This window comes from Lutjanus erythropterus, chromosome 10, assembly GCF_056507025.1.
Source record: "Lutjanus erythropterus isolate fLutEry1 chromosome 10, fLutEry1.hap2, whole genome shotgun sequence".
NCBI classification, from domain to species: domain Eukaryota; kingdom Metazoa; phylum Chordata; class Actinopteri; order Lutjaniformes; family Lutjanidae; genus Lutjanus; species Lutjanus erythropterus.
Window position 1 is genome coordinate 18,027,072 of NC_139326.1, and position 14,686 is coordinate 18,041,757.

The window sequence follows — 14,686 nt, forward strand, 5'->3', positions numbered from 1 at the left end:
TGTCCACCTCCTTTTGTCCACATAAGGGGGCAAGATATGTGTGCAATAATAAGTCCTATTTGAATCCTATCTCTAGTCAATTCTTAAATGCAAAAACTCACTGTAGGTCTATTTGCTGTGTGTCTCACTTTACAGTAATGCAAATAATGAATGAATGTTTTGACCAGAAAACAAACTGTTACAGGTAGTGTTGAGATGTAATTAGGATTAAATGGAATATTGTAAATCAATATTGTCCCTTCATGAATTGTGCTGCTTATATGGTCCTAAGTTATGAAGGATAAAAAAAGATGAATGAATGAATAAATACATAAATAAATATACATTCTGGTATGTGTTGATTTCTGTATTTCCACATTTGCTCATTTATTTATTTCAGTCTACTTTTATTTATGTCTTTGTGTTATTTATCTCTGTATTTATTAAATTATGTTCCTTATGTATTTTTTGTCGTTCATACCAAGTTAGAGTACTCAGAAAGTTGTCATCAAAATTTGAACACGTTGATTTGACATTAGCCAATGGTACAGTTAAGATTATATGCCATTTTAAAAAATCAATTTCACAGTCAGAGTTATTTTAAGGTGTGTAGACTTGTAGTATTTTAAAAAATATTAATGTATTGTATTATCATATTTATCAATATAAGAAAAAGAAAGAGGGAAAAGATAAATCAAAAGCATTATATAGATAGTACGCAGTAAAAAATCACAGCATATAGGCCTAGATATGAGAAAGGGCAAATAAGTAAAAAGAAAAGTCGTTTTAAAAATTATTGAGATTAAATTACAAAATATACGTGTAGTTTCATGATTTGGGAATAAAAGTATTGAACATAAAGTACATGTCATGTAAATTACATCTAAAATAAACCGGAATAGGAATGCTTACTTTTCTACCAGCTGCACAGCCCTATCGTATCTTCTATCGTATAAACGAAAAAATCATTTCTCATGAATATGCTTATGAGGCAATTTACCTGAGACCAACTCCTTGTATCTATACTGCATGTCCATTACTCAGACTTGTCAGCGTCAGATCAGTCTATTTGCAAGATGTAAACTCCTCGGTTAAAATGTTATATTGTAATGTGTCCACTTGCCATCAGCATGCACACACAAGCAGTGTGTGTTTCAATGGTTGTGCGTCAGTGTGTGTAGTGTGTTCGCCGGCTCACGTGGATGTCACAAAACAGCCAGTGAGGATTCATGGACTTCCTGAAAATAGTGCCATATTGTGGGTGCAATTATTCAAAGCAAACGAGTATCTACGGGTTTATTTTGGTGCTCTAGATTATATATAACCACATTTGTATTTTTATCAGATTGGTGGTTGTCAAAAAGCACACTGTAGGAATATTTGGTGATATGTTATGAGCCGTTACGCCTTTCATATATCCCTCCGCTGTTTTTTGTCCCCTTTCAGACTGTTTTGGTCTTTTCGCTGTTAGCAACGGAAAGAAGCCGAGATAGCTGTAAACCCTATTTTGAGATAATCTAATTTTTTTGTCAGGATTACATAACAAATTGACAAGAGGTGTAACACCCATGTTTATTTTGGAAGAGTGATTGGCGCGTGTTGTCTTTTTAAAATATTGTTTATTTCTGTTTTAATAGGAATTGTACAGATTGCTAATTTAGCTAGTAGCAACCGTTAGCTAGCTAGCTTCTTAGCATAGCATCTTCCTCCAGAGGCACGTTGACATTAGCCTGCAAGTTAGCCAGATTTGTAGGATTGCTAACGTTCGCCAAGTGTCACACAAACACACACCGTCTCATCGTCAAGAAATTGCGGTGTGAAGCTGGTCGTTTTAAGACGCTGTCTTTTATGGGATCACAATGTCAATGAAGGCCGGTGGAAATCGCAGCAAGCCCGGCGGTGGCAACACCGCTGGTGCCGCAGCCTCCGGTGCTGGAGGAAGCGGCGGGGGAAGACAGAATCTGGGCAGGTCTGTGCAATTAAAACGTTAACTTAGCGACAGAAAAACACAGCAGCAGGATGCAATGTGGCCAGTTTTCAGTGCTTGGACACCGCCATGTCCAACAGTCGCAGTTTTGAGAGATGACATTCCCATTAAGTGGTCCAAAACTAGTAGCTACGTGTTAGTGGGCCTTGCGACGTGTTGGTCACCTAGCGTAACGTTATGCAGTTTAGCTAGCGAGGCCTGTCAGCTTGCTCCAATAATGTTGCAACTTCGACGTAACGTTACTCCCCTTGCGCTTTAGATTAACCGTATCATCTGCGCTCTGACTGTGCATTTGGCCAAATTTGGGTGGAGAAGCATATTTTTGCACATGTGTGTAGCAGTGACGCTGCTTGCCAAGTTGCTGGTATCAGTTTACTATCAGCTTGGAGTCCATTTAAGCTAGCGTTAATTAGCCGTTTGACAGCCCATGCTTGTTATTCCGTGCACTTGCCTCATTCAGCATTGCAACGACAAGCTGACGGGACAGCTTGGCGACTTTTCAACCCGAGAGCCTGCGATAAAGCAGCTGTGTTTGTTTTTATTTGGCTGTCATGATGCTTGTTACCGCAATATTGCTGCAGCGGGTTTGCCAAGAAATTGATATAAAGCGTGTGGGCGCACGATAGAAAGGGGCGGGTGTGTGGAGACGGGGGTGAGGAGGAGAAGGGGGAATTACAGACCGATGGGCTTTCAACCTTGACGTTGCCGTCGCTGCTCGTGTGAAATCGTGTCCTTGAAGCATGACATTTCTGTGCATGTCGTCTTATGATAAAGCTAACACATACTGTTAGTGCATGAGCTGCATGCGTATAGTGCATTTTGATGGTGTTAAATTGGTCAGGCTTCTATTCACCGGTCACTAGGACACTACGTCCCATTCATTGCGTAGGTTTCATCTATTGAGGCCGGTTCAAGATATTGTAAAATGATATTGGACTTGCGCACACAAAATCAGCCTATTTAATTTCGGATTGACTTGGATTGGTTTCGTTTTGACACTGAGGAACTGCGTGTGTTCAAATAAGCCTGTTACTCATTTACTACATCGGATATCATGTAGGGAATGTGGCCATTGCCTACATTGAATCCAGTGTGACTGCCTGGCCATGTGCCAGTTGCTGAACAAGGTGCATTTTAGGACATGCTTGGAAAAATGTAGGCTACTGAGTGTTGGTGGCAGCCCCTTGAACATTAGTTTGAGTCACAAAATATTGTAGACTAATGGGGAAAAGGTCTGAACCAAATTGCATTCAAATATGTAAGGAATTTACATTTGTAAGACATTTCACTGTAGATTCAATAGTTTATGTTAAATATTTGGGTTCATTTTTAAGAGACAGTTCACTCCAAATCAAAAATGCATCTTTTCCTCTTGACTGTAGTGCTGTTTATCCGTCTAGATTGTTTTGGTGAGTTTTGGAGATGAGAGATGTCTGACTTCTTTTGAATATGATGGAAGTAGTAGTACTCAGCTTATGATGCTCAAAAAAATGTAAAACAGGACAGCAATGTCTCTTTCCAAAAATCATGACCCAACTAGTCAAGATAATCCACAGACCTTGCCGTGAGCAATTTTCATGTAGGAACTATTTTCTTTCTATTGAACGATACCTGGCAGTTGTATCACCATGCAGAAGGAAGTGTGCTTTTACTAATGGACAAGAGCTTACAGTGCAACTGAAGAGGATGCCATTAATGTGTACATCCCATGCTGTCACAAGCACAAGCCCCATATCCATGAGTAGATGCATGCATCTGTCTGTAATACAGTTGGCATGTGTAGTTGGGTAGAAAGAAAATAGTTCCCATTCTTAATAGTTCTTTAGGGAGACATCTTGGGCTATATCTACAAAACTACTACTACTACTACAAAACTGTGCAACCCATAGCCAAACAAACTAGATGGATAAATGGCACCATAGATAAGAGGAAAAATGTGTATTTTAGATTTTAGGGTGAACTGTCCCTATTAACATGTGCAGCAGCAGTTCATCTTAAAGATTTACACCACCACCTCCTTAGATTTCTAACATTCAGAGGGTGTTTGGTTTCAGTATGTTAGCAAAAAATTCAGTTGTAAAGATGATGAAAAGTTTGACAACAATGCCATTTTTTCTTTCAGGGGAAGACACAGTGGTAAAGGTCCTGCAGCAGTAAGTAATCAGTTAACTCGTAAGTCAGTGTGAAATAGTTTGTATGCCAAATAGCCATGCATCACCATAAGTTTGGTATATCTCAATGCTGTAATTCATCAAAGAAGGGATGCTGCTTTTAGAAAAAGTGCACACTGGATTAATGCTTCTTTTTGTTCATTCTGTGCAGAGTCATTTGAGTACAGGTTCATGTTTTTGTAAGGGATGTGATTTGGTTTTAAAGTGGACCTCAGAGAAATCACAAATCCAGTGGTTTGATATCTTTTTTGCATAGTTATGCAATATGAATGGAACAAATGTCCAATAGATGTCACATGGCTGTAAGCATATTTAATGTACCTTTTCTTTGCAAACATCAGAAGTTAATTTTGTTCTTTCCTTAGGTCATTTTCAATGGTGTATATACAAATATGAGGATGGTCCATGTCTTGACTTCAGTGGTGGTATGTTCACTGTGTGTTTGTCTTGTTAAGTTTTTGACATGATGCTTTAGATATGTCTATTATGTCCTTCTGAATTCTGTCTTTTGTGTAATGACAATAATTAATAGAGAATTAGGCACAGTTACAAAAACCTTTGTCTGAAACACCATATGAATCATGCTTACTGTAAGTGAATTTGTAACAGCAGTATGTACTGCAGTCTGTCTTTCACCACATGCTGTTTCTTCAAAATGTCTACGCTGCTATAAACAAAGTCTGTGTGATTTGTAGAGACAGCTGGTTGCATAAACAAAGCAGAGATTGATCAATCATTTGTCTGTTCCACAGCAGATGGCTTTCTGAACTTGTTTTCTGAATGTGTAAATTGACATTGACACTGCATACAGTGAATAATGATAGGCCTATTTATTTATAGGGGGCCAAGTGTGAGCTGAAAGTGAAAAACGGCGCAGTCTATGAAGGAGTATTTAAGACATATGGTCCAGAGGTAAGGATCACATGATGTGCGATGTTCTTTATAGGTGCTAATCTGGAGCTAGATGTGTGATTTCCTCTGTAGCAGTATTAATGATTAAGGTTAACTGTGCTGGGAAGATAGTGCCCAGCCAGCATTCAATAGCAGTTTCAGCCCTGAGGTGGTTTAGACAAGGATCGCCCTTTCCATCTCCCCTTTTATGGAAGAGAGATATGTAGCCCTTCATCTTCCCTTTTAGGTTGAAGTATTCCCCAATCTTTCTCTGGTGGGGGAAATATCATTTTGCACAAATGAAAAGCTTAACCTGAGCAATGGTAGGCGTCTTTGTCCAGTTCATTTGGCAGAGCTTTGCTTTAGCTTGAGTTCTTGATGGGATGTCAATAACATATGTTATTTGCTGTTTTCACATCAAACAGCTCAGTTGATATCTATGTATCTTATATCTTCCACCTCTTTTATAAGGTTGTGTTACTGGAATGTGAGTAAGGTTGGCAGGATGCTCTAAAAGAAATTGAATTTGGTGTGCTTGCACAGGCAAACACACCACTTTGTTTTGAGACCAAAACAAAGCATCACATTTGGTTTTTATTACCACAGTGTGTGCATGCTGAACAGTCAAACAGGCTGAAATATTCACACAGCTGTATTCACCACCCCTCTGTACACCGTCTCTGAGTAAACAATGAAATGTTTGGTTTCAAGGCTTGTGTTTTCAATTTTCTTCCATAGAATTATACTAGTTGCAGCATGACCTATTGTTTTTAGGTAGTAGGAGGCTCAGTGTGCTCTCACTGCAGCTAACAAGCTCCACATCAATTAATTGATGTTGGTCAAATGTTTATTTATATATCCTGAAATCCCCCCCAAAAACTTTGATAGGATTTCCTGTAGTTCAGCTGTAGGCATGAATGTTAATGTTCATTGCTGGAGCAAGATGGCAAGTTTTCCCACCAGTAAAACACACCATGGGATATAATGACTTTTTTGATTAACTGAATCATAATATAGTGTAGAAAATGTCAGAAAATGGTGAAATAAGTCTGCCACAATTTTCCAGAGCTGAAGGTAACATCTTCACATGACTACTATGTATGATTTAGATGAAACAATTTGGGCTCTCTCTCCTCAATGTCCCATGGATCCTCATCTCCTACATATGACAGTTTTAGATTTTTGCTTTGTTTTCGATTCCCCTTTAATCCAATTTCACATAACTTCTCCCTCAGTGTGACCTGGTGTTGGATGCAGCCCACAGAAAGAGCCCAGAGCCAAGCATAGCCCCCAGGAAAGAGGATATTGTGGAGAGCATCATTTTCAAGGCCTCAGATGTTGTAGTCGTGACCTTCAAAGATGTGGACCTGAATTTCGCCAGGAAAGGTACTGAGGGCATTTGAGGCAGATGTTATGTTGTTACATGAACAGCAGTCCTGATATACCTAGTCTTGTACATAAACAATGTCATTAGGTTAGTTTGTCACTTTGTATTCATTGCACGCACAAAAAAATAAACACATGCCACAGCGATTGGCCACCAGTGCATACACTCAACGTATTGATCTTTTCCAGTCTGTATTCACTACCTTGATGTCACAGAGGCTTTGCCATGAGTTAAATCTCGTGCGTCTGCTCTGAGTGGCCAGTCATTGATGACTAATGTGATCTATTGATTGGTCCTAATGTTGCCCTGGCGCAGCAAGGACACTCAATAAAGGCTGAATGAGTCTTCTTCATCTAATTCATCTTGACCCGTACAATTCTCCTTTGAACATTAATGGACTCTGTGGGAGGGTATAATTTTCTGAAAATGAACAGGTGAAAAAGTGTGAGGGTTGCACCACATGATTTGAAGAGATGGTACTACACTGCTGCCTCTTCTGAAGATCAAGTGGTTATCCCATTCAATTGAACACTTATGGATTGACTGTAAATTTCACAATGTTTTGCAGATAAGTAAAATCTAAAGAACCATTACTAATGTTGGTGATCTTATGTTAGGAAGTCAACAAGGCAGTTAGCTTAAGGAAAGGTTATTTCTGCAGGTAGCTTACTGGTCTGAAATGCCTTACTTTGTTTAAAAGATGTGGGGCTGGGGCGATTCGTCAATGAAATGAATGATATCGATTACGAAAATAAGTAGATTTGCATATTGTGCGTTGACGCATCCTTATGAACGGCTATGTCCGGTCAGAGCATGGATTCACCCAGGGAACTAGCTGCAGAGAGCAAGCCTCGCTGCAATCATCTAAAGTGTGGGTGTACTTTAGACAGAGACATAAGAGGCTCTCTTTAGTTCTGCAAACTGGACTCCCAGTGATCATCTTACCTGCAAATGACCCCAATGACGAAATAACTCCATGTCATAACCAGTTTAAGTTTTAAGTCAAAACACTGTATTTTTTCAGTTCAGTAAAGGGTTGACAGTGATTAGTTATTAAATTAACATGCATCATAGCTCCTTTTGAATAATATTTGTATTTTCTGATTAGGCATCTGACATGGAGTCTATTTAATAGGGCGGAAATTAGACTAATTTAAAAATATGCCACTGTTATTATTCTGTTGTGCTTTATGGGTCTATTTTTCAGGACTATGATTGAGTAAAATATTGTGATATTAAGAAGACAAGTTTTTGATATTTATTGTAGGTAAATTACTTGTTATACAATTGAATAAAATAAATCGTCAGATTAATCAATAAATTTATCCATTGATTAATTTAAAACAATAACTGATAGATTAATCCTTGAAAAAATAATTGTTAGGTGCAGCCCTAAAAAGGTTCATGTGTTGTTTACCAACTTAATACCTGACATAAGGGCACATGAGCAGTCTGCTAGGCTTGACTAAAACTATGAAAACCACACTGAAGTTGTGAAAGAAAGAAATCAGAAATTCTTGTTAAAAAATGTTGAATTGGAAGTAAATTGTTGGTGTGACCAGCAGTCAGTCACTCTGTCAGTCCATCTTCTGACTCTCTGTCATCTGTCTGTCTTTCCTCTCCAATGGTCTAGTCTCCTCTGACACAGGTAATATATGGCTGTTTTCTCCTCTCACATCTCTGTATGCACTCAAAACAAATTTAAATATCTCTATGGCTTGGGCCTGATCTGTTGCCACATATTGCTGCATTTTTAAATCAAATTCTGATGATAGAATTTGGGGATCACTGCTTTCAAGTAATCTAAAAATACAAATCGGATATCTGATCCAGGTCAGTCTTGCTTCATCTTTTCACCTGATCCTTTGTTATCTTTAGATTGGATGTTGCTTTCGGTGGAAGAGTTGCTACTTTGTCTATCATATGCTGTTAACTAAGCTTTTACTACAGAGGCCAGAATCAAAATTAAGGATTCACTGATTCTGAAAATCTGGGCCAATACAGATGTTTAAAATAACAATTTGGCTGATAGCCAAAGTCAATAAAAACTTAATTTTTTTTCTTCCCCTTTTTTTGTGGTTTGTAATTTTGTTTTTGTGATGTCATGTATTCCCCCGTTTTTTGCCTAGGAAACAAAGTAAACATCCTTATGAAAGACAAGGCACTATTATCTACCCTCTATTGGCTTACCTCCGTTGTGTCCAGCCAGTGGCTTCTGTTCCAAAACAGTGGCTGGGTATGCTAACTATTGTTGCCCGAGTCCGACTGTAAATAACCGGTACAACATTTAGTGAGTCCAAAATTGATGAATGGTGAATGTCATCTTCTTTGTTAATAGGCCAGTTGCTGTCACCAAGGCTCATATTGACCCATACCAAAATTTGGCTGATAAATCGGTGCATCCATACTCAAAATTGAACCGTATCCTGGCTACGGCCTTGAACGTCATACCTATGACCTTATACTTACTTATGAGGAATTTGAGGATGTTTGAGAGATATACATGTAATAGTATAAAAGTTTAATGTAGTAAACTAACACTAATACTTGTTTTAACTCTACTACTTTTATGCATTTAACAATAGTTTTACACTGTCATTAAAAGTTCCACTCTAAAATTTAATATATAGTTTTTAACTAATTTTATTATGGTTTGGGCTCGAGCAAAATTGGAGCCTGTATGTAGCCTGTCAGCAAAGGTACCCTCAGGGGAAGGATATGGTTTTTATTTTTGTTTTATCTTTCAGAGCATTAATTTGTTTTCCTTAACATCGGTTTTTGCTGTGGTACTTGATTTCGAACCAAGAGGGGAAATTATTAGCATTATGTCTATGATTCCATTGAAAGCAACAGATTGAAATCTCATGTCGAGCACTTGCACCTTAATCTTCTTTCTGAGCATTGTATTACAAATTGAGTTATGCTAGGATATTTAATTTGGTTTGACCCTGAAATACTTTGAGGTCATGTAATTGACTGCAGTCTAAATGCATGTTTGCTTACCCCTCACTATGCCCACATTTGATTTGTAACCGTTCCTTCTTTTATGTCCGATTCCCTTGATGGACAGAGTGCATAGAGCATACTGACCACATCTACTAATATAATTCAGGCCTATTAGCCCAGCTGTCTGTATGGTGCCAATATAATATTTCTTGACGCTTAAATGCACTTTGTATTGTGGGATGAGTTGGGGATGACTGAGTTATGCAACTTCAGGTGAACCATATGCTTTATGCACGTTGTCCATCGGTGCCACATCTGAGAATGTGCAAGCATACTTGAGCTGACATGAGATCAGATTTCCTTTCAAATATAATTGGGGGTTTTCTTTGAGCATGCCTGTCGTGGGTTTTAGTTGAGTCATCCAATTTATTCTGTAAGTTGACTTAAATATAGTGAATGATCCTGAAAGGGTGTGGACTATCATCAGCCACAGGTAGTCCTTTACACATGCGAATGCTGTTTTCAAGATGTTGCCATCGTGATGAGTAATAAATGAAGCAGGGGAAAAAAGTTGGCCATTGTAGACACCCTGTGATACCTGCTTTTAATTTAGCCAGCTGAAAATATTGCAGTCTTACCTCTTGACTTAATTAGTATATTTTGTTACAGGCTACAGTAGTGAGAGGGGACTATCCCTTTTTTTTTCAAGGCTATTTAATATTCTTGCTCACACTGCCAGAACCCTTTATCCTTGTTAGCTTTACCAAGGCTGGCTCAAGCAATAGCTCAATTTTTTTTGAAAGGATTTTTTCCCAAACCAGTTGGACCCATGTCTGGTTTTTACTGGGTGGGTGTGTCTGGTGTACCTCCACTACCTCCATATAGATCTTTGCTGTGAGGGCTTGTGGCAGAAGCTCTTGAGGCATGAGCGCTTCCCCTTCATAAACCGTGAGAGTGCAGCTATGTGACTGTATATCATCATGAGCTTCTGTGTGTATGGTTGTGTGTGTGTCTGTGCGTGGCAGTGTGCTGTACATAAATATGTATTCTTTGTGTGTGCCGCAGACAACTTCACAGATGCAGCAGTGAGCAGTAGGATCAATGGCGAGCATAAAGAGAAAGATCTGGAGCCGTGGGATGGAGGAGAGACCCACAACTCTGACAGCCTTGAGTCTCTGGATACAGATGTGGTAAGAAAAGAGATAAAAACATAACACACATAGATGTTTGTGAGTACATTAAATTTAATCCATACAGGCCTTCATAAATCTGACACTGACAGAAGTAAACACAGTGTTGTCATCTGATTCACAGCATTGATGATTTGTTCATAGTCTTTCTGTGAAATTCTCTCCCCTCATAACAGTCAAATGGGTGGGACCCCAACGACATGTTCAAGTACAATGAGGAGAAGTATGGAGTCTTGTCTACATACGACAGCAGCTTATCCACATATACGTAAGCTTCTCTATGTTCATGTGTATCTCTGTACGTATCACTTTGTGTTTATTCTGAATATGTTCACTTTTGTAGCACATTTTCTTTCATAGAAGTAATCTACGTGTTGATTTAAAGTTAAATGTTTGTTTTATCAGGAGATACTTTTTAAATATCTCTGGTCATTAATTTGGACCACTTTCTAACTGGAAGTGATGCAACTTAGTGAGAAAACCTGCCTGCCTGACGATGTTGACATTCTCAGACTTTCTTTATTTGCTCATTTTCCCTCTACTCTGGATTAGAAGGCTGCATAGTTAAATTATTTCTTTTTTTGTTTGTTTTTATAACTGCAAGTCTGCACAGGGTGTTTTAATTTTAAGATTGACTGGATTCTCTTAGCTGTTCCTGTGTCTGACTTCTTGCCTGCTTGATCTGCTCTGTGCAGCTTGACGCAACTTCCGTCAAACAGACTTCGCACGTATTTGAAGCTGAATGAGTGAAGAGCTGCTTTTGGGCGCATTGCACATGTCTGGTGGAATAACAAGCATTGTGTAGAATGGCTGCAATCAGCTTTGGTGCCCATGATGCAGCCGTTTCCAGTATAATCAAGCCGTAATATAGCATTACAAGGATGAGACTTGGCACATTTTATATGATCCACAACACCCTTTTTATTTTAATATTCTCAAGAATGACAAAGTTTGGAAGGAAAATGGGAAGCTGTTAGGAGTTACAAGGAAGTAAACTATTCCCCAAGTCTTCACAAGAGAGAAACAAGACTGATTTAAGAAAATTATGTTAATTATGAATAAATTGTTTAGAAACTTAATTTAATTATGTATGGAAGAAGAAGTCACAAGCACACTTTGCTCATTTACACGCACAGTGACCTCACATGACAAAACTTGAGATCAGGCCTTCCCTAGTCGCTCCATCACCCTGCTGCCCTTGTCTGACCTGAGCTTGTTTTCCAGGGTCCCCCTGGAGCGGGACAACTCAGAAGAGTTCCTCAAGAGGGAGGCGCGTGCTGCTCAGCTTGCAGAGGAGATCGAGGCCAGTGCCACATACAAGGCCCGTGTGGCCCTGGAGAATGATGAACGCTCTGAGGAGGAGAAATATACTGCTGTGGTGCGAGGGGAGAGGGAGACTCACACACTTAGCAGGTGATACTGGACGCACATACAAACTTATTACTTCCTGTGCTAGTGAGTGTGTGTCAGTTATGTAATTGTAGCTTGTGTTCACAACCAGTAACCAGTATGTCAAATTTAATTTGTTCTTATTGCTGGTAATTGGCCTTGATATGCACTACAGTGCCAACTGCTTTTAAATGCAGCACTGCAACACTTACATTTCCATTGTGGGGTTTAGTTTCTATTTGTAAATATTATTAAATGTGCAAACTGTAAGTCATGGTGCTGGCCCAGCAGCAATTAACTGAGTAAGAAGCTTTATTGTTAATGTTTGCAAATGTCATCACCCACAGGTCTGTTGGAAGACACATCATTCATTTATATTGTTACAAACGATTAAATGAAATATTTCTTACACCTTTTTTTAAACAAGGTTGAATGTGTTCATGCAGTAAAACTGACTATGACTATAGTAACATGATTTATCATCTGGGAGTGCTGATGTCTTCTTAGGTACTAGGGCTACACAGTTAATTAAAATCTTGTCAAAATTGCAATATGGCTAAGTGCAATATTCAAATCACAGAAGCTGTCATTTTTTGGTACAGGAAAAATCTGTGACAAAACAGTATTATAATGAAGTATTTTAGTGCTGCAGAGAAGCCTTGGCTTAAAATTCTAGTTCTCCAGATGCAGTACAGATTCCAGCAAATGTCATATCATCATGATTTTAAGTTGTTGGGTTTTTTTTTTTCAGTAAAAATTAAAATAGCAAAAATGATCATTCTCACTAATTGTGGACCGTATTGTAATAGATGTCATGATAATCACAATATGATTATTTTACCATATCATTTTACCATAACATGTGCTATACTTATTAAGAACTACAGTAGAAACGGATACATTGTACACACTTCTATACTCACTCTGAATATCTAATTTACTTTGTCTGATATTTTTCAAAGAGGATCTATGTACTAGCATTGCATAGCACCACCTTTCACAATTATTTTTGAAGGACTTTGAACTCTTACCTTGAAAGTGCAAGAATGAGAGCAAATGTACATATTAGTGTTGTCATGATACTGGAATTTCTTATTTTGATACAGAACCTTCAGAAATATCTATTTGATACCCTTTTCAATACCACAGGGAAAATTTACTCAGTACTGAGGCCATAAAACTGTAGATTGTTCTGAAAAGCTAAAATAAAATGGCTATAACTTTACAACATATATAGCAAATGGGACGAGCAATGAGAAGTTTGCGGCACTGTGAATAAGTGAGAGGAGGCGGGACTAGGTGAGCACTGCAGTGGTGTGTGTGTCGACTCAATGCTGGAAAGAAGAGAGGGAGAAAGTGTAGCTGGTACTGGAGTGTCACTCTAATGGAAAACGAGTATTGAAAGCATTTCAAATATTTACTATTGATATTTATGGATATATACTGCATATACTGTATGTATTTAATGTTTGCACAGGGTGTGGGTCTGCAGTAGAAAGGCTCAGGCTTGAGAAGCATATTGGAGCCTTAAAGGGAGACAAAGTAATTCCAGCAAATTCACTAAGTAGACAGCAGCTGTTCCCAGAACAAATACTTCCTTGGTAATTAAAGAAAACATGCTCATTTTGGCTGATGAGAAGTACTTAGTTGAATGTAATAGAGTGTAGAATTAATTCCTCCCCTTCTATCTTGACTATTGTCTCTGCTTGTGCTGTGTGTGTGTCTGTGTGTGTACGCTCAGAGAGAACAAGTACATTCCTCCAGGTCAGAGGAACAGGGAGGCGATGTCTTGGGGACCGGGACGTCAGAATTCACCTCGTCTGGCTCAGAGCTCAGCTGGACCTTCGGCTCCTCGACCAGGACCTCATGACTACAGTCCCAGCTCCGGGGCTGACCAGAGGGTGGTTAACGGAGGTACGTTTAGTTTATCACACACTAATCTATGGTGTTACTTGTCTCACCCTTTATCAGGGGTCTGCAACCTTTACAATCAAAAGAGCCATTTTTGGCCAAAAAAAGGGGGGGGGGGGGGAATCTGTCTGGAGCCACAGCTATTGAATTCTGTCTTTTCCCCGAATACTTTTTTTGGCAGCCATAGCTTATGGAGCCTGAAGAACACAAGCCACAATCACAATTTAGAGGAAAAGACACCAAGCCATAGTCTTTGATGCATACTTTAGTTGATGAAATATTAACACTTTTTTTGAAATTTGGTGATAAACTTATAGTTAAAGTTAGAGAAACTCAAAAATATGGTCACAGTTAACTGTGAACCTGATTGTTACTATTTTGTTGCCTTAAGATTAAATGTAAAACTCCAAGTTTTAAGTTAAATCTAAATAAGAAAAGTAAATTATCTCAAAAGATCAGCAGTTGGTAAAACTTCTTCATAACTGAAGAATTTGACTTGTGCTCAAAACTCAAAAATCTATTGCAGTATGTTGGCTTAAAAGTTTGAGCTGTCTCAACTTTCCCATAGACCCACAACAATGAAAAATATTTTAAAACATTATTAATTTCCATATGATATTTTACCAAAGTCACAGGGAGCCACTGGAGAGGAGCTAAAGAGCCACATGTAGCTCTGGAGCCTCAGGTTGCAGACCCCTGCCCTATACTATACTTAATACTTATGAAATTTACAGAGGTGAAATTGGTTGGTGACTAAATTGAAAACATTTTTCCCTTTATCCTCTACTGTTTCACTGATGTCAAGATGGTTGTGACTATTATATTTAACTTATAT

General features: G+C 38.6%; 1 protein-coding gene across 8 annotated transcripts in view; it reads left to right on the top strand.

The window, feature by feature from the left end:
- Window positions 1-1,434: 1,434 nt before the first annotated feature.
- atxn2 (ataxin 2) overlaps window positions 1,435-14,686 on the top strand; it is a 28,324-nt gene continuing 15,072 nt past the window's right edge. For 6 of the 8 annotated variants that reach the window (XM_084728470.1, XM_084728476.1, XM_084728471.1 and 3 more), the window contains exons 1-10: window positions 1,435-1,948; window positions 4,089-4,119; window positions 4,503-4,562; window positions 4,978-5,049; window positions 6,264-6,414; window positions 8,049-8,063; window positions 10,427-10,551; window positions 10,728-10,819; window positions 11,776-11,964; window positions 13,682-13,854. In XM_084728470.1, coding sequence (XP_084584596.1) covers window positions 1,839-1,948; window positions 4,089-4,119; window positions 4,503-4,562; window positions 4,978-5,049; window positions 6,264-6,414; window positions 8,049-8,063; window positions 10,427-10,551; window positions 10,728-10,819; window positions 11,776-11,964; window positions 13,682-13,854 — 1,018 coding nt within the window. In that variant the 5' untranslated portion in view covers window positions 1,435-1,838. The remainder of the gene's footprint in view (window positions 1,949-4,088; window positions 4,120-4,502; window positions 4,563-4,977; window positions 5,050-6,263; window positions 6,415-8,048; window positions 8,064-10,426; window positions 10,552-10,727; window positions 10,820-11,775; window positions 11,965-13,681; window positions 13,855-14,686) is intronic. The other 2 variants (XM_084728472.1, XM_084728475.1) reach the window with 1 other exon arrangement.